Genomic DNA, 27,831 nt, shown 5'->3' on the forward strand with positions numbered 1-27,831 from the left:
TAAATGCATTTAGATTAATTGGAATAAACTTTAGAGTAACATGACTAGGTAGAGTTTCATAATAGCATACGTTTTTCTGTATTGAAGCCCTGAGCACTGAATGTTTTGATTGAGCAGTACTACCGGTCTGTATAGTCGATCTCTGTAATACACTGGTTATATTGTAGTCCACCGTCCCATAGGATGGTGAGGGTACTTTAGAGCATTATTCAAATTCAGGTACAATAAGTCCCTACCCCAAAGAGCTTCTATGTGTGAGATAAATTGATTTACCTGACTAACAAGGAGTGTTGGTGGGAGAAGTGGGATTTCAGCCACTTCTAATCACTAGACCTCGCTTTTCTCCTAACTGTGCTGTTTACAGTGGCAATAAACACATCGTAAGGTGTATGTTTTACCATTTCTCTGAAGACAAGCAGGATAGCAGTCCGTACCATTGACTAGAGCGCTGGCAAACTTCCAGAGCTTTCTGCCATGTTCCAGTTAGCCTGAGTAGAGCAGCCCAAGTCGCAGTGCTGGAGTCCATGTTCTGGCTAGCTTTAATGCAGGGTTTCATTTACAGGTACAGATAAATAGATGTGACGGTTAATAGAACCTGGACTGTAAAGGAAAGGCCCGGATTGATGGGAAGCTGAGACTAGATTGGATTAGCAGCTGTGCAGAACGCAGATAAATGTGCTAACTCTGCTGCCCCCTAGTGTGCACCTTTATATCACCACCAAAAGTCCTTTTTTGGCAGACTGGCAGGGGCCCTGCAGCCCTGCGTGTGAGTTGTGTGCTGCTGCACTTTGCCTCCTGTGCCCTGACCAGTCACTAGAGGCACAGTTCAATCCAACGGTGCAGTGTAAGGTTTTGCAAAATCCCTTTTCACCAGAGAATGTGAATTCTTTGGCTTTAAATTCTCTGCTGGAAGGTTTTACAAAACCTGTGCATTCTCTCCAAATTATTTACAAGGCAAGAAATGAACAATTTTGCCCGTCTCTTTAGTTCTTGGTCCCTCCCCCACCTGCATACACAGAGAGTGGCGGAGAAATTTGGCTGAACCTCTGTGGTGGAGGGAGCCTGTTTCATCTCCTCATAAAGCTGTCAGCCTGATTAACAGGGAGCAGGACTGCCTATACTTCATTTAGAGACTTTGCCTTCCCTATGGCTTCGTTTTCCCCTGCTTTCAAATTTTTCCATGACATGAACAAGACTGTAGTGAGAAAACACATTCCTGATGAAAGCCAACTGCCTGAATGGTTTTGTTTAAAGAGATTGTTAAGTTCTGGATCCCACACTCCCGCCCCTCTTCCCACCATCTGAAAGCAACAAGCATTTAGAGATGAGCCCCGTTCCAGGGCTTCACAGGAAGCAGCCCACCGAGAGCCACTTCTGCCTAGGGTTACCATATTTTGTCCCCCAAAAAGGAGGACATATACCCCGCCCCACCACACACCCTGCTCCGCCCCTTTCACATTTCCCCTCCCCCCTGTCACACACCCCGTCACCCCCCCCCCCCTCCCCTTACCTTACTACTCCCCTGGTGGTCTAGTGACCTCTTTGGGGCAGGAAAGAGCCCCCTCTTTCCTGCCCGGAGTGCTGCCCTGCATGCATGTTTCCTGTTCCTGATCTCGGCGCCGTCAGACTCACAGAAACAGAAGCCTGTATGGCCGCGTTGCTGATCTGCAAGGGCAGGCTTCTACATGGAATGTTGCTAGTGGAATAGCAACATTCCATGTAGAATCTCAAATAGTAGCAACAGAATCTCAATAGTAGCAACATTCCATCTAGAATCTCCAATAGTAGCAACAGAATCTCAATATAAGCCACATTGAGCCTGCAAATAGGTGGGAAAGTGTGGGATACAAATGCAGCAAATAATAATAATAGTAGCAACATTCCATCTAGAATCTCAAATAGTAGCAACAGAATCTCAATAGTAGCAACATTCCATCTAGAATCTCCAATAGTAGCAACATTCCATGTAGAATCTCCAATAGTAGCAACAGAATCTTAATAGTAGCAACATTCCATGTAGAATCTCCAATAGTAGCAACAGAATCTCAATAGTAGCAACATTCCATCTAGAATCTCCAATAGTAGCAACAGAATCTCAATATAAGCCACATTGAGCCTGCAAATAGGTGGGAAAGTGTGGGATACAAATGCAGCAAATAATAATAATAGTAGCAACATTCCATCTAGAATCTCAAATAGTAGCAACAGAATCTCAATAGTAGCAACATTCCATCTAGAATCTCCAATAGTAGCAACATTCCATGTAGAATCTCCAATAGTAGCAACAGAATCTTAATAGTAGCACATTCCATGTAGAATCTCCAATAGTAGCAACAGAATCTCAATAGTAGCAACATTCCATCTAGAATCTCCAATAGTAGCAACAGAATCTCAATATAAGCCACATTGAGCCTGCAAATAGGTGGGAAAGTGTGGGATACAAATGCAGCAAATAATAATAATAGTAGCAACATTCCATCTAGAATCTCAAATAGTAGCAACAGAATCTCAGTAGCAACATTCCATCTAGAATCTCCAATAGTAGCAACATTCCATGTAGAATCTCCAATAGTAGCAACAGAATCTTAATAGTAGCAACATTCCATGTAGAATCTCCAATAGTAGCAACAGAATCTCAATAGTAGCAACATTCCATGTAGAATCTCAAATAAGGGAACGGGAACTGGGACTTGAAATACTGCCTTTCTGTGGTTTTTGCAACTACAATCAAAGCACTTTACATATATTCAGGTACTTATTTTGTACCAGGGGCAATGGAGGGTTAAGTGACTTGCCCGGAGTTGCAGTGGGAATCAAACTCAGTTCCCTAGGATCAAAGTCCACTGCACTAACAACTAGGCTACTCCTCCACAAGAGATCTAGAAAGGAATGCCAAATCAGGACAGGAAATCAATCACACAGCAGTCACACAAAATGATAGCTACATGTCTCAGCAAGCAGACCAAACCATTCAAGTGGTCCATACTGGCAAGTAAGGGGAGGGGAACCAATTCAGCATTAGCACCTGCAACATTGGGGGGTGGGTGGGTGTGAGTGCTGCCTCCCATGCCCACCCCAAATCTCTGCCTGTGCCTCAAACCTTCTTCCTGTTAACAGTAACCACTTGTCTTTCATATGTAGAGGCTCCAGCTTATGTCTGTCTCTCCTCTCTCAGGATTCTGCATGGAAACAAGATAAGGAAAATCCAGCAGGGGGCGCTGTCAATGCTGACCAAGCTTGTGGATCTGTGAGTCTTCATCCTAACCGTGGTTGTGTTCTGTGATGAGTTGCCTTGGTTTAATCCTTCCTGCTTCTTCTTGCAGAGACATATCAGCCAACCAACTGCAGAGGCTCCATCCACTTCTGTTCAGCCAGCTCCAGGAGCTCCAGATGCTGTAAGTGTACTGGGAACAGTGGTGAGGCAGTACGGTTTCTCAACTGCCAGATTGCTTGAAGTATCAGAGTAGGGTTACCATATGTCCAGATTTACCCGGACATGTCCTCTTTTTGAGGACATGTCCGGGCAACCGGTTGGGTTTTGCCAATCTGCCCGTTTGTCCGGATTTCTGGACAAATGGGCAGATTGCTAGCCTCCCCTCCCCTTACTTACTACTGCCCTGGTGGTCTAGTGACCTCTTCCACCTTCAGGGCAGGAAAGAGCCCCCTCTTTCCTGCCCGGAGCGCTGCCCTGCATGCATCCTTCCTGTTGGTGATCTCGGCGCCAATTCAAAATGGCCACCGAGAGTTGAAGTGACCTTGCGAGACTTCAACTCTTGGTGGCCATTTTGAATCGGCGCCGAAATCAGGAACAGGAAGGATGCATGCCGGGCAGCGCTCCGGGCAGGAAAGAGGGGGCTCTTTCCTGCTCCTGAAGGTGGAAGAGGTCACTAGACCACCAGGGCAGTAGTAAGGTAAGGGGAGGGGGTGACGGGGTGTGTGACAGGGGGGAGGGGAAAATGTGGCAGGGGTGGGGCGAGGGCGTGACAGGGGGCGGGTGGGGTGTGTGGTGGGGGCGGGACATGTGTCCTCCTTTTTGGGGGACAAAATATGGTAACCCTATATCAGAGCTGCCAAGTTACCTTGTTCCAGGAGGGAGACTTTTGGGTCAGTCCTGGTTTTAAACTTACATCCTAAAGCAGTGTGGGATTTAGCTATCTGGGTGCCAAATGGTGGAACTCCATACCCAAGACCACCCTAACCCAGGGGCGTAGCTAAGGGGGGACAAGGAGGCCTGGGCCCCCGCAAATTATGTCCAGGCCCCTGGTTTGGCTAGCGGGGGACCCCAACCCCCGCCAGCCGAAGCCTTCTTCAGCGTCGCCCGTCTCCGGCGCAGCCACGTTCCTGCCCTGCTCTTCTTCCTCCTCCTGTCCTGTGCACACTGACCCTCCTTTGCAGGACGTCAGGACTCACGGAAACAGAAGCCAGATCAGTGAGCGTGCCAGACTCGGACACCGGCACTGAAGGGGACTTCGGTTGGCAGGGGTTGGGGACCCCCACCAGCAAAGGTAGCTGGCGGTGATGGAGGAGGGGCGGCGGCAGTGGGAGGGGGGTCAAAAGGGACAGAGGAGGGGCGGTGGTGCTGGGGGGGGGGGGTTTGGCGGTGTCTGGGGGGCTAAAATGTGCCCCCCTCAGCTCGGGCTTTGGACCCCCTCCCGCCAAAGTCTGTCTACGCCCCTGATTGAATCACTGTAGGTGCTGGGGTTGCCTGTAAAGTACACCAGGGAGGGATGGGATTCAGCGATGGACAGTCAGATGCTGGAACGCTGTGGTGGAGGAGAGATGTTGATATGGGGTAGGTGAAAAAAATCTATTTTGATTTCGGGGGGCGGGGGGGGCTATGGAGTGCCATGCGGTGCCATGGAAGGGCCCATTTAAGTTAGCTCTGGGCCCTTCCAAAATACTAGGTTTGGCTACACCACTGGGAAGAAACCCACAGAAACAAACCTTTCTGCAGAAGAAGCATGGCAGACTGGTTTGAAACTCAGGTCTTTTGAGAAAAGTCCCACTTCATTTTTCAGGCATACTTCTGAACATATGCCTCCCCGCCCCCCCCCCCCTGAAATTCTGCGCTATTTAACCAGTCAGAAAATTTGCATTTAGTGGCTACCACTAAACCAGCTATGTCATGTGACTTGCCCGGTTATGCGTGGATATTCAGCGCCAGACCAAGTAAGATTAGCGGTTAAATTGGACTGTATCAGTGGTGTTCCTTGGTTGGCTGCCACCCAGGGCAGATCGCCGCTGTGCACCCCCCCCCCCCCCATGTGCAGCAGCATCATCCCCACCCCCCCAGGTGCATCGCTCAAAACACACACACCCGGGTGCTGGGAGCAGCCACAAGGCTGTCTGCTCAGCAGATTTCCTACTCCCTCTGCCCTGGAACAGGAAGTAATATCAGAGTGAGCAGGGAACCCATGGAGCCAACATCTGTGCAGCTGCTAACTGCACCCCCCCCCCCCCCCCCCCCCCCCCCCCGCAGCTTGCACCCGGGGCAGACCACCCCCACCGCCCCGCCTTCGGTACACCGCTGGACTGTATAAATGTCTGTCCTATCTTTAACCGCTATAACTTAACCGGTCAGCCATTGCCTATCGGCTTAAGCAGTTAAGTGTTTAACAGTCAAACAAATATTGGATATTCAATGCTGGTCACTGGAAATGACTCGGCTTTGAATATCCCAATTTAACAGTGGCAGGGGGGTAGTCAGAGTGCTGCCCACTACCAGCTGAATATCGGGGGAGGGGCAGTGTTGAAAGTGTTGCTACTCTTTAGGATTCCGGAATCTTGCTACTCTTTGGGGTTCTACATGGAATGTTGCCACGATTTGGGTTTCTGCCAGGTACTTGTGACCTGGTTTGGCCACTGTTTGGAAAACAGGATACTGGGCTAGATGGACCGTTGGTCTGACCCAGTAGGGCTACTCTTATGTTCTTATAAGATTCACTAACAAGCCCTCTGTCTTTGCACAGAAACATCTCCTTCAATCCTCTGAAGCAGATCTACGAGAACCAGTTTGACAGCCTGACCCACCTCCATTCCTTGTAAGTGTATAATCTCAGTCCTGAACTTGCCATAGGGGCAGAGAAGAGAAAAGAAAGAGAGAGAGATGGAGAGGGAAAAAAGGGGTGATGGAGCGAAGATAGAGCAATGAAAACAGGGCAGGGAGAGAGATGAAATAAGAGAGGGCGAATAGATTTCAACAGAAAACAGGGAGGCAGTTTGGATTAAAAAGCCTCGGAAAAAGACCAATAATTTATCATAAAGCTTGCAATCCTTTTGGATGTCATGGTCTCCCTCTAGTGGTTACCAAGGAATTGGAGGCTAATGGAGGTTTCAAACAGTTAAGAGTCGAGGTCTCCAGGTGTCAGAACCCTTTAAATTAAGAAAACCGAGTAATGTATTCAGTTTAGGAGCAGATCTAGTTTTTGCAATCCAGGTTTCCCTGCAGGGGAACATAACACGGAGACCAAATAAATTTAAGCACATGGCAGAGCAAACTCTTCTGGCTTCTCTGTGCTCTAGTGCCACTTTCCTGCTCCCCTCCCCCAGTAGAGATTTGCGGAAGAGATCAATCAATGGTATGGTTGACAACTTTATTATAAGATAATTGCCCGACACAGACTGTGTTTCGCCCTCAAGGGCTGCGTCAGGGGCTCTAAAAATAACAAATGGATCCTCAGAAGCTTAGCTGAAATTGGGTGGCGGAGCAGGTGGGGGGGAAGAGGGGTTGGTGGTTGGGAGGCGAGGATAGTGGAGGGCAGACTTATACGGTCTGTACCAGAGCCGGTGCTGGGAGGCGGGACTGGTGGTTGGGAGGCGGGAAATACTGCTGGGCAGACTTATATGGTCTGTGCCCTGAAAAGGACAGGTACAAATTCAAGGTAAGGTATACACATATGAGTTTGTCTTGGGCAGACTGGATGGACCATGCAGGTCTTTTTCTGCCGTCATCTACTATGTATATGTTACTATGTTAAATAATAAATCAAATTAAAAAATGATCATAAACCAAATTAAAAACATCTATAAAAAACATAATATTGCATAAAAATATACACATAATCATAATCATTTATAATCCTGGAATGTTCTGCTAAAACCACTTGAAGAGCTCATCGACCACCAACTGTTCAAGAAGTCCTTAAAAACATTCTTATTGGACAAGGCTTATTCCACTGGCAACTCCAATGTTTAACCTCTCTGGCTTGTTGGCTCTTCACCCCTGACATTCACCCTGTGTCCTCTCATGAACCTTCCCCTCCTGTCACATTCAGATTCTGTGCCATCAATGTATTGTATTGTATTGTATCCTCTTGATTTAATGTAAGCCACATTGTGCCTGCTCAAGTGGGAAAATGTGGGGTATAAATGCACCAAATAAATAAACATATATTAATTGAATAAAAATATAAATAAATAAATAAGATACTTGGAAGGAAAGACGTTTGAATACCATAATGACGAGCATTAGAAAGAGCTAATGACTGCAGCTACAATACCACAGAGTGCACTGAAACAAATATAGCCATATATGTTGGACGACTGTCTGACTTTGATATATATTGATTTCATTAGAAAAACCTAAAGCTAATGACTCATTCTTGAATAAAAAATATAATAAATGAAATAAAATAAGTCACTCACTGTATTCCAGACAAAGCCAAAAGCGGAGCAAAAAACCAGCGGAATGCCTTCCTCCAGAGTCTATACGCTAAAAACAAAGTAGAAAAAGTAATGCACAACTCATACACCCTCTCGTGAGAAGGACTAGAAATGAAAGCAACAACTCACTGCGCTCTGAGGACGGGTATCTAATGATCGCATACATCAAGTGCTGGAAAAAAACTGAGTCAAAGAGACAACGTTCCTTTATACTTGTTTAAATGCCAAAGGTCAAAGAATGTACCGGTAAACTAATCATATGTCTAAAAAATGTATCCTATTGCTTTCATGACACAAAAACCACTACAGAGTAACAAATACTTAAAAACCTACCTTAGAAAAAAAAAATATATATATATAAAAATACTTTTAAGAAACTACATTGTGCCTGAAGACGTGGGGGGGGGGGGGGTGTGTGTGTCACATTTAAATATATAAATAAATAAATCCGATCGAAAGCCAATTCAAATACTCAAAAAAAAACTATAAAAACCAAATAGTCTTGCCGATTGACCAAAAAACACGACGGTATAAGGAAATTTCAAACAAAAATGGAACACTGTGCCATAAAAAAAAGGTTTACATCAAATCTGAAGCTTACGTCATATTCATGAATATGCAAAGGGCTATCAAATACAATTGGCAAATTGCGCTTCCGATGGAATAAGCAAGTGCTTACTGACATTCAATCTTATATCTATCTCACTAATGCCGCTTGTTTAAAATGGCTGCCAAAAGACTACTACTACTACTACTACTACTATTTAGCATTTCTATAGCGCTACAAGGCGTACGCAGCGCTGCACAAACATAGAAGAAAGACAGTCCCTGCTCAAAGAGCTTACAATCTAATAGACAAAAAAAAAAATAAAGCAATCAAATCAATTAATGTGTACAGGAAGGAGGAGAGGAGGGTAGGTGGAGGCGAGTGGTTACAAGTGGTTACGAGACTGAAGTCTCGTAAGGCCGCCGCTTGAAGTCTTGGCAGCCATTTTAAACAAGCGGTGGCAGCGAGATGGATCAGCGGCAGCGGGTAAGAAAGAGTGGGGATATTTCCTGCTCCAAAGGAAACCACTAGACCACCTGGGTGACTTCAGGTATGTGAGGGGAGGGAAAGCCTAGGTCGGTTCAATTGTGTGGTTCCGTGGGAACTCCATGGGACCTAGGTCCATCCCCACAGGATCCCCGTGGATCCCGGTCCATCCCAGCGGGATCCCTTCGGACAAGAAGGTGATCCCTGCTGTCCCAGCTCCCATGCAGCTCTCTACCTCCCAGTTCAGCTCACACAGAGCCCTGCTCCAGGTGAAGGAATAACCATCAGGCAAGCCCTGAGGTCCTCTACCAGCCCTGCCAGAGAAGCTGACAGTGTTCTAGATAGAAGCTTGAAGTGTAAAATTCTCCTCTCCTCAAATTAATCGTCCCATGTCCAGAGTGTCCTTTCTCATCTACTGAGTAACCGGGAAGGGTGTGAGGAAAGGGAGAGCACAGAGCCCTAAGACAGTCCACACACCCTCGTATCTCTTCCATGTTCTATCCCATGTTCAACCCTGCCTTTATTCACAAAGATAAAACCTAACTCTCTACACTTGACTACCATAGTCTACCCTACCATGAACGAACTTTAACACAATACCACCCTATCTCCTACTCCGAATATAAACTCTTTATACCTGACTGTTTAATCTACTATGCTAATCATGATCTCTAATGTAATACCACTGTATCTCTCACTCCGGAAATGGCGATCGCCATGACGGAACAATATAAGCCACATTGAGCCTGCAAATAGGTGGGAAAATGTGGGATACAAATGCAACAAATAAATAAATAAAGGCTTATAGCAGATCCCAGTGAAGCCCGAGGGAGCGACTGAGCCATCATCGAATCTCACATGTCAAATAGGAATTGACTAACTTCATCCATCTACATCAATGTCTTCCTCAGATGCAGAAAGCACCTCGTTACGTGATCAGTTAGTGGCAGCAAAGAAACCAACATATCAATACTGTTGGGGGTACTGAGCTCAATGTTATCCATGCCTGGACACAATGAAGATGTTTGTTCAGTTTTGGGGTGCTGAAGCACCCACAGAGGTAGTACAGGTGAACAGCTGTCATATATTATTATTATTAACATTTATATTGCGCTACCAGACGCACACAGCGCTGAACACCTGACAGAGAGAGACAGTCCCTGCTCGATAGAGCTTACAATCTAAAAATACAGACAGACAAGACAATTAAGGGCGAGGGAAGTACTGGGTGAGAAGGAACAAGGATAGGGGAATTGAGTAGTGGTTAGGAGCAAAAAAGCAGTGGTGAAAAGGTGGGTTTTCAGCATAGATTTAGATATGGTCCTCTACTTTGCAGTGCAATGGCAGGTGGAAATGGACACACCCAGGGGTGTGCTGGTAAATTTTTAACAACGGGCTCTCTCTCTCCGGGCATAGCTGGCCCTGAAACTTTTTTTTTTGGGGGGGGGGGGGAATACATGCCTCTCTCTCCCCTCCCTTGTGCGGGCACGCTAGGCATACCTTTGTCAAGCCCCACCAGCCAATAAATGGACTGCCACCATTCTCTGCTGCTTGTTTCTGAGCAGCATGATGGAACCTTCTTGTGCTTGCATGAAAAGTCCCAGCCTGATGCTCAGAGTCAGAAACAAGGAGCAGGGAGCAGCAGCAGTCTATTTACTTGGCTGGTGGGGCCAGCATCACTGCCAGCAAAGTAAAAGAGAATTCAGGAGGGGACCCAAGCCCACATTTTGGGAGTCAGTTGTTAGAATAGCTATGGGGAGGCCTACTTTAACAACCAGCTCCCAAAATTCTTACAAACTTAACAAATGGCTCTCGCGAGCCTATGAGAGCCTGCTCCAGCACACCACTGGACACACCCATTCTCACCTTTGGCCTTGCTGCACAGATGTTTAGGGAATTGGGAGGTGGCAGCACTTAAAGAATCTAATTGTGTTTCTGTTTCTGTTGTAGGAGTCTTGAAGGATTGGAAATTCCAAACATCCAGAATCGCATGTTTGCCAAGGTCGTGAATCTCTCCCACATGTAAGTAAGAAGAAGATGGACCAGGAAGGGGGATCAGTGGGTGCTTATAGCCCCTCCCTAGGCATCTCATGACCTTTGATTGATGAGTTGTCAGGGTTTTCTTTTTAGAGGGTTGGGAGGCTGGCCTTACAGGTTCCTACTGCTGTTTGGGGTCCTGAATCTCATTCATTCACAACTTACCTGGGTATTTAACCTCCAAACCCTTCCATGTAGTCTTCACAGTAAATGGCCTCAGGCAGGAGCCACAGACCTGATTTATGTACACCATGGGGTCGATATTCAAAAGGAGAGGCTTCTGCCTCTTTAAACCCTGCTGAGCTACCCACCCACTGATAGTAGCAGCTATTCTATTTACATCATTTATATTCCGCCTTTAACAACAGCTGCAAAGCGGATTACACTAAGAATCACTTCTAACAGAAGAGAATTACATTCACAATATAAAATTCAATCAGTGCAATATGAACGTGAAAATAAAAACACTCAAAACTCAATACAAAGAAAACAAGTGGCTTTTTAAAGCTTTGCAAAACCATAAGTATGAAGTAATCTGTCTTAGCGATCTGCAAATTGTCGCTAAAAACCATCAGTACTACCTGAAGACTGGAGAGTGGCCAATGTAACGCCATTTTTAAAAAGTGTTCCATGGGTGATCCAGGAAATTACAGACTGGTAAGCCTGACTTCAGTGCTGGAGAAAATAGTGGAAATTATTATAAAGAATAAAATTACAGAACACGTAGACAAACATGGTTTAATGGGACAGAGTCAGCATGGGTTCAGCCGAGGGAAGTCTTGCCTCACAAATATGCTTCATTTCTTTGAAGGTGTGAATAAACAGGTGGATAAAGGTGAGCCGGTTGATGTAGTGTATCTAGATTTTCAGAAAGTGTTTTTTTCTTTACATATTTTCTTTACATTCACGTTAATAGCGCTATACAAGGAATTACAATAATCAAAATAGGCTGTTAGAAATGCCTGCACAATAACCCGAAAATTTCCAGAACTCAGAAATGATCTTATAGCTCTTGATTTAAATACATTAAAAAAGAATTTCCCTAAGATGTAGCTCAAAAGACAATTGAGAATCTAAATTTACCCCTAAAACTTTAGATCTGTCCTCTAACAGAAGAATGTTCCCAGACAACAAAGTGATATTAACTGATGCAGCCTTCTGTATGTCCCCGAACCAGAGTAATTTATTAGACCTCATCCAATTCATATCCACCAGCTCTTAACCAGGTAGCACTGCTGAATATTTCTGCTAACTAGCCATCCTCTAATCAGCTAGGTTAGGGGGAGGTCAGTGGTGGAGTTAGGGCAGAGGGTCGACTTAGCTGGTTAGCAGCGACTTTCAGATCGTTAATTGGCTAAGTACATGCATTAAAAACACGATGATCAGAGGTAAATGCGGGCACTAGAGGTCACTAGCACCGAACTAGCTCCTGCATTTACCAGTGTGGTATGATCTGAGGTGGTCGAGCACGAGTGTGCCACAAGGAATACCCGCAGAGTTCATTTAAATTACATTTAAATGTAGCTCATCGGTATTTCACCTGTATAATCACAGCACTGCGCTCTGACCTTACTAGCGGAATAGCGCCTTAACCCTACGCCAGCTCAAAGCTGGTGTTAGAGTTATGACACTATTCATCCCCCCCCCCCCATCCATGCCAGGCAGCCCGGGCTGTCCCCATGGACCCCACGATCCCCCTAAAGGCAAGGTCCTGGTGGCCTAGTGCCCCCCAAGCCCCCATACCCACCCCTTGACACTGACATGGGGGGACTGGAGGTCTGATCGACCTCCAGCCCCCTAACATCCCCCCAACAGAGGAGAGGGCTGGAGGTCACCGGACCTCTAGCCCACACCTGGTGGTGTAGCACGACCCCCCCCCCCCCCCACCAGGTGGTCTAGTGGCCACGAATCTTCTCCATCCCCCTTACCTTTAGATGCCAGAGGAACTCCCTCCTCATTCCAGCACTGTCTCCAAAATGGCGGCGTGATGCACTGGGCGGGGCTTCCAAACCATTTAAGGGAGGTGTGGGGACTTGAGGGGGCACTAGGACACCAGGGCCTTGCCTTTGGGGGGGGGGTCCACCAGACCTCCAACCCCTTGGAATGTTTGACAGGTCCGAGCTTTTTTTTTTTTTTTTTACAGCCCGGACCTGTAAGTGCGGGAGGATTGTACCTGAGCGCATACCCAGGCACAATCCTCCCGTGCTTTCCCCTGATGATCAACGATAATAACACGCCTAAATTTGCATGTTATTAGCGCTGCTAATTGGGGAGTTAACACCAGGACAGTGTGGGGAATTATTTTTACAGCGCTGTTCCGGAACAGCGAGGGGAATCGATCATCGGGTCTTAAGTTAGGATAGCAAAACAGGTGTCTGAACTGTATGTGCTGAGTTAACCAGACACTGGTCAGAATATCAGCTGGTGCCTGGTTAAATTCCGGGTCAGCAGACATAGCCAGCTATTCAGTGCCCGGAGAAGCGCATGACTGAGCGTTGAATAACCAGATTAGGTCAGCCGTGGGTGGAAGCAGCATGCAAACTGCTTACCTCCACGGGCTAAATATTGACCTCCCCTCCCCCTCTTCTAGTTACACCTTATTGCGTTGTTTGCTGTTTCAACTCTGTCCCCCACCTGCAAGGGCTGTGAATATTTCCACCTCAGTTAATCCAACACACAGAACACAGAAGCCAGGCTCCGGAGCCCTGCCCCCTGCTCTTCTGCATCACAGCCTACAGCCCTAGTACTGAGTTACTGGCTCAGACCGGACGCTGCTGCTTTTTCTACATCACATCATGGGCGTAGCCAGACCTCGAGGTGGGAGGGGCCCAGAGCCCAAGGTGGGGGAGGGCACATTTTGGTTGCTGCCCCCTCCGCTGCCGTCCCCCCTCTGCCACCCACCGCCACCGCAAATACCTTGGCTGGTGGGGATTGGGGACCTCCGCCAGCCAACCAGGGGCCCAGAGGAAATTTGAAGGGGGGCCCAGGCCCCCACGGCCCCACCTAGCTACACCACTGCATCACACGTTCTCAACCCAGCCCTTAGGACAGACCCAGACAGTCAGGTTATGGATATGGGTGAGATAAATTTGCATGCACTACCTCCATATTATACAAATTGTGGATATCCTGGGTGTATCTTGAGGACTGGGTTGACAATCCAGACTTTACAGTAATTGTGTCTCCAGCCTAGTTCAATTGGGGTGTTTGAAAAATGCTAACCTTCTCTCCAGCCGTCTGGTAACTCTTGTCAAAAGTCTCTCTCTAAACTCTGTCCACAGTTACTTTAAGAAGTTCCAGTACTGCTCTTACGCACCGCACATCCGGAGCTGCAAACCCAACACCGATGGCATTTCTTCTTTCGAAAACCTGCTGGCCAACATTGTCCTGCGAGTCTCTGTCTGGGTCATGGCCTGTGTCACCTGCTTCGGGAACCTGTTTGTTATCTGCATGAGGTCCTTCATTGTCACAGAGAACTGCTGCCACGTCCTCTCCATCAAATCTCTGTGCTGTAAGTCGCAGTCCACCACCGCCACAACCCCACCCCCACCCCCTTGCACGCTATAGCCATCAAATCTCTGTGCTCTAAGTTAGAGCATACCACCGCCACCCCCTACCCAGCACACTCAGATTGATGAATATAGTGAAAGTTATAGCATAAACCCGGTCCTGGAGGCCCCCCAGCCAGTCAGGTTTTCAGGATTTCCACAATGAATATTTGCGAGAGAGATTTGCATGCACCACCTCCGCTGCATGACCCAGGGCTACTGAGAAACTGACCTAGGCCTGGGGCAGGGCTGCCACCAGACCTGCTCCCCCCTCCCCAGGATCATCGCCACCACTACCACCACTGCCGCCCCCTCGAGGATTGTCGCTGCCACCACTCCGCCTGCCCGCCCACCGCAGTCCACCGCAACTGCAATACCTTGGCTGGCGGGGATCCCAAGGCCCCACCAGCAGAAGAGCCTTCCTCCAGCGCTGCTCTTCTTCACTCTCCCCCATGGCCTGCCCCTGCGGCTGCTTTTTCTCTCAGGTCGCGCATGCTCGCTTTCAAAACCGAGCATGCGCGGCCTGAGAGGAAATCAGCTGCTTGGAAGGCAATACAGCAGACTGTGAAGAAGAGCAGCACTGCAGGAAGATCTCTTCTACCCCCCAGCCTGCTGTGTTTGCTCCTCTGGGTCCTTCCCAGCCTTCAAGGGGGGGGGGGCCCAGCGCCGGAGTTTTCTCTCTCCTGCTCCTGTCAGGATGTAAGTACCCGGGTCCCATCAGGAGCAGGAGAGAAAGAGAGAAACCCCGGTGCCGGGCCCCCCTTGGAGGCCCGGGTCTGGGAATCTCGGCGGCCCTGCCAGGACCGGGTTTGGAACCACTGGTATATACCATTTCCCTCTACACACTATAGTCATCAATCTCTGCACTATAAGTTACAACATCCACAACCCCATCCCCACCCCCTACGCCCTATATTCATTCATTTCTATACTGTACCAGCAAATGGATTGATTGGCTCAATCTAATTTATTCAACCAGCAAGTATAAAAACAGATGCTAATAGATACTAACATCCAGTTCCTTTAATATTAGATGCCTGACATGTTTTGGTACAGATGTGCCTGCGTCGGGGGCACTTAAGCTGTCAAAACAAGTCTGGTCTCAAGAGCATACCCCCACCTAAAAGAAAGGGACAGAAAAACATTGGGTTTCTGCCAGGTGCTTGTGACCTGGATTGGCAACTGTGGAAGCAGGATACTAGCACTTTGCCGACAGAAGTTTATTTGCATGTTTTACTGACTTTGGATCTACTGTGTTGATTCAAAGTTGCTTTGGAAACCTTGTCTACCTTTGTACCACGAACAACACGAGACTCTCAACACCAAAACACAGCAGCTGTGTCGAGTCTGTTAAGTTGTTTCAATAAAGATCACCTTGTTGAATTGACGTCTCCCTTGATTACTTGGAAGAGCCTATCTACGCTACTCTTTGGACTCTCCCATCAATTGACGTCTCCCTTGATTACTTGGAAGAGCCTATCCACCCTACTCTTTGGACTCTCCCATCAGTATGGCTACTCTTATGTTCTTCTATACATTCACTTGAACCAATCAAGCCAAGCAAAAAAATGAGAAGGTCCAACCCTCACGATTATGCAACAGGAACAAGGAGTGAAAAAGGAGCGACAGCAACTCCTCCTTCCTGTTGCTGTTGAACCAATCAATCTATTTGCTGCTTATTTGTACTGTCAGTGTCTGTGGAGCTTGTTTCTGCCTCTCTTCTCCAGTCTTGGTGCACCACAACCCCCGGGCTTCAAGTTTCAGCCTTATTTGATATATCACCAATGCGTATGATATGTAAATGGTTTTCAGTTAACTTACAATATGTAATAGGTACAATAAGTAAATCTACACCCATTCCCACCCCTACCCCCCAGACGCATTTTAAATCATTCACACACACCCTGTCCGTCAAATCTCTCTGCTATATGTACTGCCCCCTTCCCCTCCCTCTCTCTCTACATATATATCCCCCAAACCCTGTGTACTACCCCATTGCTCCCTTCCTCACTCTTTACTCTTCTCCCTCACACATTCAAACGTACATACACATAGAATGGTCAAGAAATCTCTGTACTGTCAGGCATGTTCTACTGCTACAATCCTTCTGTAATGCTGACTGCTCCCTTGGCCACCCTGATTGCTCTTTCTTGTTACCTGGCTTGAGCCCTCACATAATCTTGCTGAAGTCTACTATTACTATTACTTATCATTTCTATAGCGCTGCTAGACGTATGCAGTGCTGTACCCTGAACATGTAAGACACAGTCCCTGCTTGACCGAACTTACAATCTGATCAAGACAGACAAAACAGGACAAATAAGGGATAAGGACAAAGAGTAGCAAGATTCCGAAATCCCAAAGAGTAGCAAGATTCCAGAGTCCCAAAGACTACTACTACTACTTATCATTTCTATAGCACTACTAGACATATGCAAAGCTGTACACTTGAACATGAAGAGACAGTCCCTGCTCCACAGAGCTTACAATCTAATCAAGACAGACAAACAGGACAAATAAGGGATAAGGACAAAGAGCAGCAAGATTCCGGAATCCCAGAGAGTAGCAAGATTCCAGAATCCCAAAGAGTAACAAGGTTCCGGAATCCCAAAGAATAGCAACATTCTGTGCAGAATCCCAGAGAGTAGCAAGATTCCGGAATCCCAAAGACTCCTATTACTACTTATCATTTCTATAGCACTACTAGACGTACGCAGCGCTGTACACTTGAACATGAAGAGACAGTTCCTGCTCCACAGAGCTTACAGTCTAATTAGGACAGACAAACAGGACAAATAAGGGATAAGGACAAAGAGTTTCAAGATCCCAAAGAGTAGCAACATTCTGTGCAGAATCCCAGAGAGTAGCAAGATTCCGGAATCCCAAAGACTCCTATTACTACTTATCATTTCTATAGCACTACTAGACATACGCAGCGCTGTACACTTGAACATGAAGAGACAGTCCCTGCTCCACAGAGCTTACAATCTAATTAGGACAGACAAACAGGACAAATAAGCGATAAGGGAATTACTTAAGGTGGGAATCATAAAACAGACATGGGTACTGAACAAGTGAATAAAGGTTAGGAGTTAAAAGTCCCCCTTCAGTTATCCCAAAGCTCTGACTAATCTCCCCCCCCCCCCCCCCCCCCCCCCGAACCCTGACGGCCTTTTACGGCCCTCTTTTCACCCTCCGTAGCCTCCCTAAAAGCATATTGCTAAATAGTAGTAGTAGTAGTAGTAATATCTGATTTTTGTCTTGTTTGGCAACGCAGGTGCAGACTGCCTGATGGGCTTCTACCTTTTCTTGATCGGGGCCTACGACCTGAAGTATCACGGGGAATATAACAAGTACGCACAGGCCTGGATGGAGAGCAGCCAGTGCAAGATGGTTGGATTTCTGGCCATGCTGTCCTCGGAGGTTTCTGTCATGCTGCTCACCTACATGACCCTGGAGAAGTTCTTCTGCATCGTCTTCCCCTTCAGCCATCACCGGGTGGGGAAAAAGCAGATGCTTTCCACTCTCACTGCCATCTGGATACTGGGCTTTCTCATCAGCATAATCCCCTTCTTCAGCCAGGAAGCATTTGGCAACTTTTATGGCAGGAATGGGGTCTGTTTCCCCCTCCAGTCTGAAGTGACAGAGAAGCAGGCAGCCAGAGAGTATTCTACTAGTATATTCCTGGGTAAGGAAAGATACACTGATAATGTACTCCTGAGTAAAAGAAAGTCCAGTACCAGTATATTCCCAGGTACTACTACACAGGGGCGTATCTGCGTGGGGCCACAGGGGCCTGGGCCCCCGCAGATTTCACCCTGGACCCCCCTACCACAAACCCTCTCCACCTCCCTCTCCCGCCCGCCACCAACCCGTCGCCGATCTTTGCTGGCGGGGGACCCCAAGCCCCCGCCAGCCGAAGTCCTCTCTTCCGTGCAGGATGCAAGTTTCAACGCTTCCTGTTCTTCTGAGTCTGACGTCCTGCACGTACAATGTGCAGAACGTCAGACTCAGAATTTGGAATTCAGTCTGACGTCCTGCGCGTTGTACGTGCAGGACGTCAGACTCAGAAGAACAGGAAGCGTTGAAACTTGCAGCGGCGCAGCCTGCATGGAAGAGAGGACCTCGGCTGGCGGGGGGGTTGGGGTCCCCCGCCAGCAAAGGTAAGTACAGCAGCAGGGGAGGGTGTCATTGGTGGCGAGGGGGGGTCCGGAAATGGCGGGGGGGGGGGATCGGTGGCGCCGGGGGGGGGGGCTAAAATGTGCCCCCTCCCTCTGGCTCTGGCCCCCCTACCGTCCGAGTCCAGATACGCCCCTGCTACTACAAATCATTTCTACAGCGCTACCAGTCGTACGCAGCGCTTCACAATTGAACATGAAGAAAAGACAGTCCCTGCCCAAAAGAGCTTACAATCTAAATCAGGACAGACAGACAGGACAAATAAGGGATAAGGGTAGGACAGACAGATAGGACACATAGGGAAAAGGGGATTATTGAAGAGAGGAAGGTTACGAGCAAGTGACAAGTTAGGAATCAAAAGCAGCATCAAACAGGTAGGCCTTTAGCCCGGATTTGAAGGCGACCAGGGATGGGGCTTGACGTAATGGCTCAGGGAGTCTTTTCCAGGCATAAGGTGCGGCGAGATAAAAGGAACGGAGTCTGGAGTTAGCGATGGAAGAGAAGGGTGCAATTAGAAGAGATTTGCCTAGTGAACGGAGTTCCTGGGAAAGAGTGTAAGGAGAGATGAGGGTGGAGAGGTAGAGGTAAGGAAGGATACTCTGCTAGTGTAGTACTCAGTAAAGGAAAGTACTCTACAGTATATTCCTGCAAGAGGATGGGTACCCTACTAGTGTACTCCCTAGTAACAGAAAATCTCCTACCATTATACTCTCAGGTAAGGAAAGATACTCTGCTAGTGTACTCCTGAGTAAAAGAAAGCCCTCTCAGTTACATGACAATTGCCTAGTAACACACATACCTAAGGCAGAATATTAAACGTGTTGATGCTCTGTGGGAGAGAGAAGATGTGATAGAGACATTTAAATACCTCCACTGCATAAATGCACAGGAGAATCTCTTTCTATTGAAGAAAAGCTTCAGAATGAGGGGCATAGGATGAAGGTGAAAGGGGACAGACTCAGAAGTAACCTGAGGCAGTGGCGTACCAAGGGGGGGGGCGGTCCACCCCAGGTGCACGCCGCTGGGTGGTGCCGCGGCGCACGCCTGCTCCTCCGAGTTCGCTAAACTTTGTTCGTTTGCTGCAGCTCCCTCTGCCCCGGAACAAGTTACTTCCTGTTCCGGGGCAGAGGGAGCTGCAGCGAACAAACAAAGTTTAGCAAACTCGAAGGAGCAGGTGCACGCCGCGGCACCCCCCCCCCAGCGGCGTGCACCCGGGGGCGGGTGTCATTTCGCCGGAGGGGGGAGGTGTCATCTAGCGGGGCGGGGGGCGCGTTGCACCCGGTGGGGGGCGCATCGGCGCTCCGCCCAGGGTGCCATCGAGTCCAGGAACGCCACTGACCTGAGGAAATACTTCTTCACGCAAAAGGGATGAATTCATGGAACAACCTCCTGGAGGAGATGACAACTGTACCTGAATTCAAGTAATCTTGGGACGGATCTGTAAGGGAGAGGAAGGGATTGTAGATGACATGGATGGGCAGACTGGATGGGCCATATGGTCTTTATCTGCCTTCATTTTGTACCTTATTACTGCAAACCATTCTCTGGAGGCTTTGCCTTAACACCATTTTGTTCTAGAGTTGAGACTTTTAGCTAGGGTTACCTTATTTGCCCTAAGAAAAAAAGAGGACATGCCCCGCCCCCTGTCACAGCCCACCCCACCCCTATCACACACCCACCCCATCATACTCTGTCCCGCCCCCTATCACTTTGCTCCGCCCCAAAGAAAGCCAGATTCCCTCTCCCCCCCCCCCCCCATGTAGATCCTCTCCCCAATGTTCTAACCTCCCTCCACCCACATGACGCCATTCGCTACCCCTCTCCTCCCCTACCTTAGTGTGGTGCCCCGGTGGGTCTAGTTACCTCTTCGGGGAAGGAAAGAGCCCCCCCCCCCTTTCCTGCCCGATGCATCTGCAGACTGTCTTTCTCCTGGCACCAATTCAAAATGGCTGCCGAGATGTCAAGCAGTGACCTTGCAAGACTTCTGCGGAATAGAGAAAGTGTATGCATATAATGTGTAAACCACTTTGGTTGCACCACAGAAAGGCAGTATAACAAATCCGTTACTTATTGCACCTGCAACCCTTTTTCACGCTCAGGATGTCTTCTGCTTTCCTTGCCCTAGGTCTGAATCTCTTGGCGTTCATCATCGTTGTTGTCTCGTACACCAGCATGTTCTACTCCATCCATAAAACGGGCGCAAAGACGGTGGAGCGCAGTGTCCTGTCAAGGGAGGTGGCCATTGCCAAGCGATTTTTCTTCATTGTCTTCACTGACGCCCTCTGCTGGATCCCTATCTTTCTGCTGAAAACCATCTCACTCATGCAGATGGAAGTGTCAGGTGGGAAGGAGAGGGGCAGTGGGAGTAGGAGCGAAAGTTTAAGTTTTAAGAACAACTTCCAGCTAGTCTATGCTGTCCTCTCATCCACTGGAGCCAACTCTGTAGGTGCCAGGGGGTGCTATGCCCCTCCCCCCACCTCTCACACACACACACAATATTGAGCAAGCACCTTCCTGTGTCCAGGAAGGAGTCATTTCTATTGTGTTTGGCACCCACCTAGATTGGTAGATGGGTAGGAGTATAAGTGATTCTTAATTAATTCTGAAATGTTGGCTCCTACAGTTTGCTGTCTTGAGATTTCGCCCTGGACTCCCCTCCTGCCACCAACCTGCCGTCGCCATCTGCTACCTTTGCTGGCGGGGGACCCCGACCCCCGCCAGCCGAGGTCCTCTTCTTCCTTCGTTCTGTTTCTGTGAGTACATTGTACGTGCAGGACGTCAGACTCACAGAAACAGAACGAAGCCTTGCGCCGGAAGAAGAGGACCTCGCTGGCTGATCTGCCAGGCTTCGTTCTGTTTCTGTGAGTCTGACGTCCTGCACATACAACGTGCAGGACGTCAGACTCAGAAACAGAACGAAGGAAGAAGAGGACCTCGGCTGGCGGGGGTTGGGGTCCCCCGCCAGCAAAGGTAGGCGACGGCAGGGGCGGGTTGGTGGCGGGAGGGGGGTCGAGAGGGTCATCAGCGGGGGGGGGGGGGGGTTAAAGTTGTTGGTGGCGGTGGGGGTCAACAATGGCAGGGGGGTCGGTGGTGCCGGGGGGGGGCTCAAATGTGTCCCCTCATCTTGGGCTCTGGACCCCCTCCCGCCGAAGTCTGCATGGACATGACTGTTGCTACTGTTGTATGACAGAGAAGTAGCCTAACGGTTAAACACCAAGAGATGCCAAGTTACCCAGTTTCAGGCTGGAGATTTTGCGACAGTTCTGGATTTTTGACCACCCCCATCCTGGTGCATTATGGGACTTCCAGCACTGCTCTCAATGGGCAGGATCAGTTACTACAAATCCCACATTGGTTGGATATGTAAGTTCAAACAGGACTGGTCAAAACGTCTCCAGCTTGGAACTGGGTAACTTGGCATCTCTGGAACCTGGGGAACTGAGTTTGATTCCCACTGTGGCTCCTTGTGACCCTGAGCAAAGTCACTTTAACCCTCCATTGCCCAAGGTACAAAAAAATTAGATTGTCAGCCAACGTATAATTAAACTCTGGAATTCATTCACAGAGAATATAGTAAAAGCAGTTAGCTTAGCGCGGTTTAAAAAAAGATTTGGACGGCTTCCTAAAAGAAAAGTCCAGAAGCCATTATTAAGATGGACTTGAGGAAAATCCACTGCTTATATCTAGGATAAGCAGCATAAAATGTATTGAACTTTTTGGGGATCTTGCCAGGTACTTGTGACTTGGATTGGCCACTGTTGGAAACAGGATACTGGGCTTGATGGACCTTCGATCTGTCCCAGTATGGCAATACTTATGTACTTATAACTAGGGACAAAGTACCTGCATATTCAAAAAAATGTAAACCATTTTAGTTGCACCTCAGAAAGGTGGGTATATCAAATCTACGACTTTGTACCCGAAGAGTGATATTTCAAGGCTTTCTGTCTGTGTGTCCAGCATATGAGAGAGAGTCACCTATCAATTCTCTGGATCTCCTGCATCACCATCAGAGCCCTTAGTCCAGGGCGAGGGATTCAGGAGCTATAGCCTTAATGATTTTGCAGATACATAGGTTGTATCTTATTTTTAATTTGAAATGAGTCATATGCCTTAGCCAAGAGCTGGACAGAAACAGGAAAATGACAGCAGATGAAACTTTATAAGCTGGATCGAGTCTGACCAGTTTACTTTCTCTTGCCCTGCCACAAACTGAGAAAATTCTCCGTGTTTATCCCATACCCAAAAATGTTAGACTTGACCAGTAGTTTCCATGTTAGACTGCCCTGGACCGATTCATGTCAATGCTGAAATAAGATGAAATTTGTTGAATTTGAAAATGTCGTGATGAGCTCTGGGGTTGGAGCACATTAGTCTCATTTTTTGCAAAGGAAAATAACTTCAGATATTATTCCTATATAAAGGTTGTCTGTGTTTCACAGAGCTGCCAAGGGGGTCAAGACCCACCCGTAGCTCCGCCCATAACCATCCACAGCTCTGCCCATAACCACCAGAATTCTGCCCCGGCACAGCCTCCCTTTCCAGCGACAGCAGGAGACACCTTTTAAAACATCATTTCCTGCTCCTGCGAGACCAGCGGCAGCAGGAGATGACATTTAATGAAAGCATTTCCTGCTGTTCAGCGGGAGATGCCGGCACTCTGGTGGGAGGGCAGGTCTGGTTTCACCATAGGTGACTTTAAGAGTCCTGGTGGATGCCAGGGTGCTGCTGTTATCCTACATCGTGTAGCAAAGAGAGGGAGCAAAGTACAAACAAAAGTCCAAAAAGCAAAACAAAAAAGTACCAGGGGCCTTCAAGAAGAGAGGAAAAATAAAACCTTTAATCATGTGTTTAGATAAGACAATCCTTGAATGGACCCGACACGGTCCGTGTTTTGGCGCCCAGCGCCTGCGTCAGGGGTCACGAAGTCTAGCAGAGTGAGTACAGCTGTAATTTATAATACAGAGCATGTGCTGGAAGCAATATACTTCACCACCTCGCTGTCCCTTCACGTAAGATCACGCCAAGAGATACTCCCGTGAGCGAACTGCCTTTGGTTTAACTCACTGATCACTGGAGCCGACTCTGTGGGTGCTTGAGCACCCCCAATATTGAGAAAATTCCTTGTATGTTTCCAGGGAGCGGTTATTTCCATTGGGCTTAGCACCCCCAATAATTTTGAAATGTTGGCTCCTATGTCACTGATTACGTTACCAAGTGTAGTTCGCTCACGAGAGTATCTCTTGGCGTGATCTTACGCGAAGGGACAGCGAGGTGGTGAAGTATATTGCTTCCAGCACATGCTCTGTATTATAAATTACAGCTGTACTCACTCTGCTAGACTTCGTGACCCCTGACGCAGGCGCTGGGCGCCAAAACACGGACCGTGTCAGGTCCATTCAAGGATTGTCTTATCTAAACACATGATTAAAGGTTTTATTTTTCCCCTCTTCTTGAAAGCCCCTGGTACTTTTTTGTTTTGTTATCCTACATAGAACAGTTAATGACTGAGGCTTGCCATGTGGCAGACCACATCCCCCTCTGTTCCACCTCTGCCACATCAGTGTGAGGATCTCTTTCTTTTACACCCCCAGACCTCTGTAACCCTAATCCCTCCTGTCCTCTCCTCTTCCTCATGCTCTCCAGTCTGTACCTGACTTAAACCTTTCCAGGTTCACATCACTTCGCTTTCCTCTTCCCTCACTCCCGTTTTAGATTAATGTCATTCTGTCTCGCTCTGTGACTGAAAGCTCATTGGCTTGACTTCACCATGTGCCCCTCGTTGGTATTTAAATTGTACCTTAGTTTAAGCAACTAGGTCTTACAAGCTCAGCAGTAGCGTAGCCAGACCTCAATTTTTGGGTGGGCCTGGGGGTGGACTGGGTGGGCATGACCCACATATTTCCTCTCTGTCCATCCCCCTCCCGTAAGGATAAATACCTGGATTGGCGGGGATCGCCGGGCCCTGCCAGCTGAAGAATCTTCTGGAGGCCCCCAAGGCTTGAGAAGTCTCATCCCCGCGCCAGTCACCAGCGTGGCGGGAAGCAGCGTTGCCTGCCTGCCTGCCCTTTAAAATAATTCGTCTCCCCAGGCTCCGCTGCATTTACTTCTTCGCCTGTTGCAAAGTGCTGTCGTTCACATAGGCAGCTCCACTCCCCTTTGCCGCGTCTATCCAGCCCTCTCTGAGCCACTTCCTGTAGTGGATATGTAGGGCCAGATGGACGCAGCAAAGGGGAGCAGAGCTGCCTGTGCGAATGGCAGCGCTTTGCGACGGGCGAAGAAGTAAATGCAGCGGAGCCTGGGGAGACGAATTATTTTAAAAGGTAGGCAGGCAACGCTGCTTCCCGGACCCGGTGGAGCCGCGGGAGAAAAGGCAGCGACAGCAGCAGGATGTTGGATGGGCGGGCCTGGAGGGAAAGTGGATGGGCGTCAGACTCACAGAATCAGAAGCCTGCGCGGCCGCATTGCTGATCTGCAAGGGCAGGCTTCTACATGGAATGGTGCTAGTGGAATAGCAACATTAACATTCCATGTAGAATCTCAAATAGGGAAAGGGAAATGGGACTTGATATACCACCTTTCTGAGGTTTTGCAACTACATTCAAAGCACTTTTACATATATTCAGCTACTTATTTTGTACCAGGGGCAATGGAGGGTTACGTGACTTGCCCAGAGCCAGGCCTAATGTGTCACTCTGTGCCCTGTGCTTCACAGTGGCAATTCAGAGGCAGGTTAAAAGAACAATGTGTGGCTACATGTTCTCCAGCAGTGATGGTCCATCTCTGGCTCTCCTGCACCTTCAGCTTGCTTCAGTTTCAACAGTTAAACAGACACTTCATTGCTCTCTTTCCCTGCTTAAAAGCTCACTTAATTGATTTCGGAACTCTCCCTGAAGGTCTTGCTCTGCATAACTGTGCTATCTAGTGGGTCCCTCTCAAAGTTTCCTTATTAAATGTCTTTTCTTGTGGAACAGGTACAGTGACCTCCTGGGTGGTCATTTTCATCTTGCCCATCAACAGTGCTCTGAACCCCATCCTGTACACCCTCACCACACCGTCCTTCCTGGAGAGGTTAAAGCAAGGTCTGAAGCGGAAGCAGCGCCAGCTGGAAAGCAAAATGAGCTTCACGCTCGTTTCCATCCACACCAACACTACTGAATAACGGCACCCCACGGAGGCCACCCATCTCCCGCATGAGGCAGGGATTGGCTCAGACACTGCTGCTAGCTCCACGCTGCCCTCTGTCTGAAGGAGCTGGGCGCCAGTGATGCCAAGCTGTCACCTTGCAGCAGTTATGTTTACACTGCTCACGGACAGGAGACAGGGGAGGAAGGAGAGACACTGTGTCTGGTGACTGAAGCCAAAAACGACCTGGATGGTTGGAGGAGTACAGGTGAAGCTGTACTTCCTCAGTCACCCCATGGCATAGGGGTATTAACCGGCCTTGTGCGTCATCTTTGGAACAACAAAAAGGACTTTAAGAGCACGTGCTAGAAAACGTCACACCTGGTTACTTTGAGCATTTCAACTTCCTTGAATGGGAAAAGCACCTCATTTTGTCTGGTAATAAGCATTTCAAAAATGACTCCAGGTATGAGACTTCCAGATGGAGTCAGGGACTAAATTCTGCAGGGCAGGGGGACGATGACCACTAAAACCACGGCCAGCACTGTGGACAAAAAGTGGCCCAGGTCTAGGAGAATGCAACACCAAGGCCAGTAAGGACATTAGTACCAGAAAGCAGGGGGGGGGGGGGGGGTAGTGGTCAGCTCTTCTAAACTGAGGACAATGTACTTCACAAGGGGCAGCCAGGAAGACCCAGGGCCAGGTTACATGAGGGACCGAACTGTCCACTTTGGAAAGGACTGGGCTTCTGTGCATTACTTCCCCACAGTCTTGCTTGCATCGATTACTTGTACTTTTTACTGACACCCCAAAATCTTTACAATTATAAAACCTGAGACTGGAATAAAGAGATCAATATTCTGCCTTGTTTCTTTCTTGCTCTATGGTTTCTTTCTCCTGTCACCCATGTGATGCAATCCTAGGTACCAGCAGCCCCTAACCAAATCACTACTGTATCTCTGTGCACAAAAAAGAGGACGGTGATGTCCAAGTCTATCTAGAATTTCTTATCCCGCCCTCGGGATGCCATCATGGCAGCTCACAATCTAATAAAGAGAGATACAAAATAGAAAGAAAGGACGTGAGAGAAAGGAAGAGGACATAACAGCGAAAATTAGGGGGAAAGGGGGGGCAGAACAACAATATTATGATAGGGGGGAGGGGAGGGGAGGACAGAAGGAAGGGGATAATGAAGCTCCATAGAATTCCAGGACCCACAGGGAGCAGGTATATAACAATGAGAAATAAATGGATAAAACAAGCACCAGGAATAAAAGTTCCCACCTCACTAGTGTTTTCACTGTCACACTAGACGTGAATCTGTGCAACAAACACTACCAGATGCAAATTCATGGGGAACTGAGAACAGACAGCCCAAGAGCCCCACAATAATCAGGCCACAGTCCAGAAAAGAACCTCTCAGTCCTCTGGTCCTAGAGGTGACAGGCTCTGTATCCCTGTGTCCATCCCCTGAACCCCCAGCCCTAGAGGTGACAGACCCTGTGTCCATCCCCTGAGCCCTCCAGTCCTAGAGGTGACAGGCTGTGTATCCCTGTGTCCATCCCCTAAGCTCTCCTGTCCCAGCAATGACAAAATCTGTATTCCTCGAACAGAAGAAAGAAGCAGACTGTATGAAGAAAAACAGTTCCTTTATTGGTGTTTCAGAGCTCCCAGGATTTCCACTCTAATGCCCGACAAGGCCACGTTTTGCCAACAATACAGGCTGCATCAGGAGCAACTAAAACTGTAACACTGAACATAAAAACACATCAATAAAGGATTTAGTAAATATATGCATCTCTATGAACAAAAACATATACCTGGTATCAAAAACACTTCTAAATAAATAATTAATTAAGACAATAAGGAGTCTGTTTACTAAGCCCACACTAATGGCTTCTGGGCGGCATTGCCAAGACAGCCCATTAAAAGTGAACAGACTGACTCAGGACTAGAAGAGCTTAGTAAACGCCAATGCGAATAATTAAAACACCAGCTAAATGAATATATAAAACAAGAACTACTTCAAATCCCATAAGAAGTTGGATTTGATGTAACCAGTAGCACACATGAGGATGGGTTACCCAGCTGGTGTAAAACAACAAACTTCACCAGTGCTGGTTACCACTGAAAAACAAGTAAAATGTAATTGAATTAGAATCACTTGAACAAAGTGATCAAAAATGGTGGAGCCACTACAATCACCTCCTCCCAAAGAGCAAATCTGAAAGAAATGAAAATGAATCT

The 27,831-nt window shown here is 48.0% G+C and overlaps 1 protein-coding gene across 1 annotated transcript in view; it reads left to right on the forward strand.

Moving 5' to 3' along the window:
- LOC115473702 (relaxin receptor 1-like) overlaps positions 1 to 26,445 on the forward strand; it is a 106,151-nt gene extending 79,706 nt beyond the window's left edge. Inside the window, exons 11-18 of the mRNA XM_030208741.1 lie at positions 3,176 to 3,247; positions 3,324 to 3,395; positions 5,970 to 6,041; positions 10,646 to 10,717; positions 14,014 to 14,243; positions 17,558 to 17,968; positions 20,585 to 20,800; positions 25,434 to 26,445. Coding sequence (XP_030064601.1) covers positions 3,176 to 3,247; positions 3,324 to 3,395; positions 5,970 to 6,041; positions 10,646 to 10,717; positions 14,014 to 14,243; positions 17,558 to 17,968; positions 20,585 to 20,800; positions 25,434 to 25,621 — 1,333 coding nt within the window. The 3' untranslated portion in view covers positions 25,622 to 26,445. The remainder of the gene's footprint in view (positions 1 to 3,175; positions 3,248 to 3,323; positions 3,396 to 5,969; positions 6,042 to 10,645; positions 10,718 to 14,013; positions 14,244 to 17,557; positions 17,969 to 20,584; positions 20,801 to 25,433) is intronic.
- The last annotated feature ends 1,386 nt before the right edge of the window (positions 26,446 to 27,831 follow it).

Source organism: Microcaecilia unicolor, chromosome 7 (assembly GCF_901765095.1).
Source record: "Microcaecilia unicolor chromosome 7, aMicUni1.1, whole genome shotgun sequence".
In the NCBI taxonomy this organism is placed as follows: domain Eukaryota; kingdom Metazoa; phylum Chordata; class Amphibia; order Gymnophiona; family Siphonopidae; genus Microcaecilia; species Microcaecilia unicolor.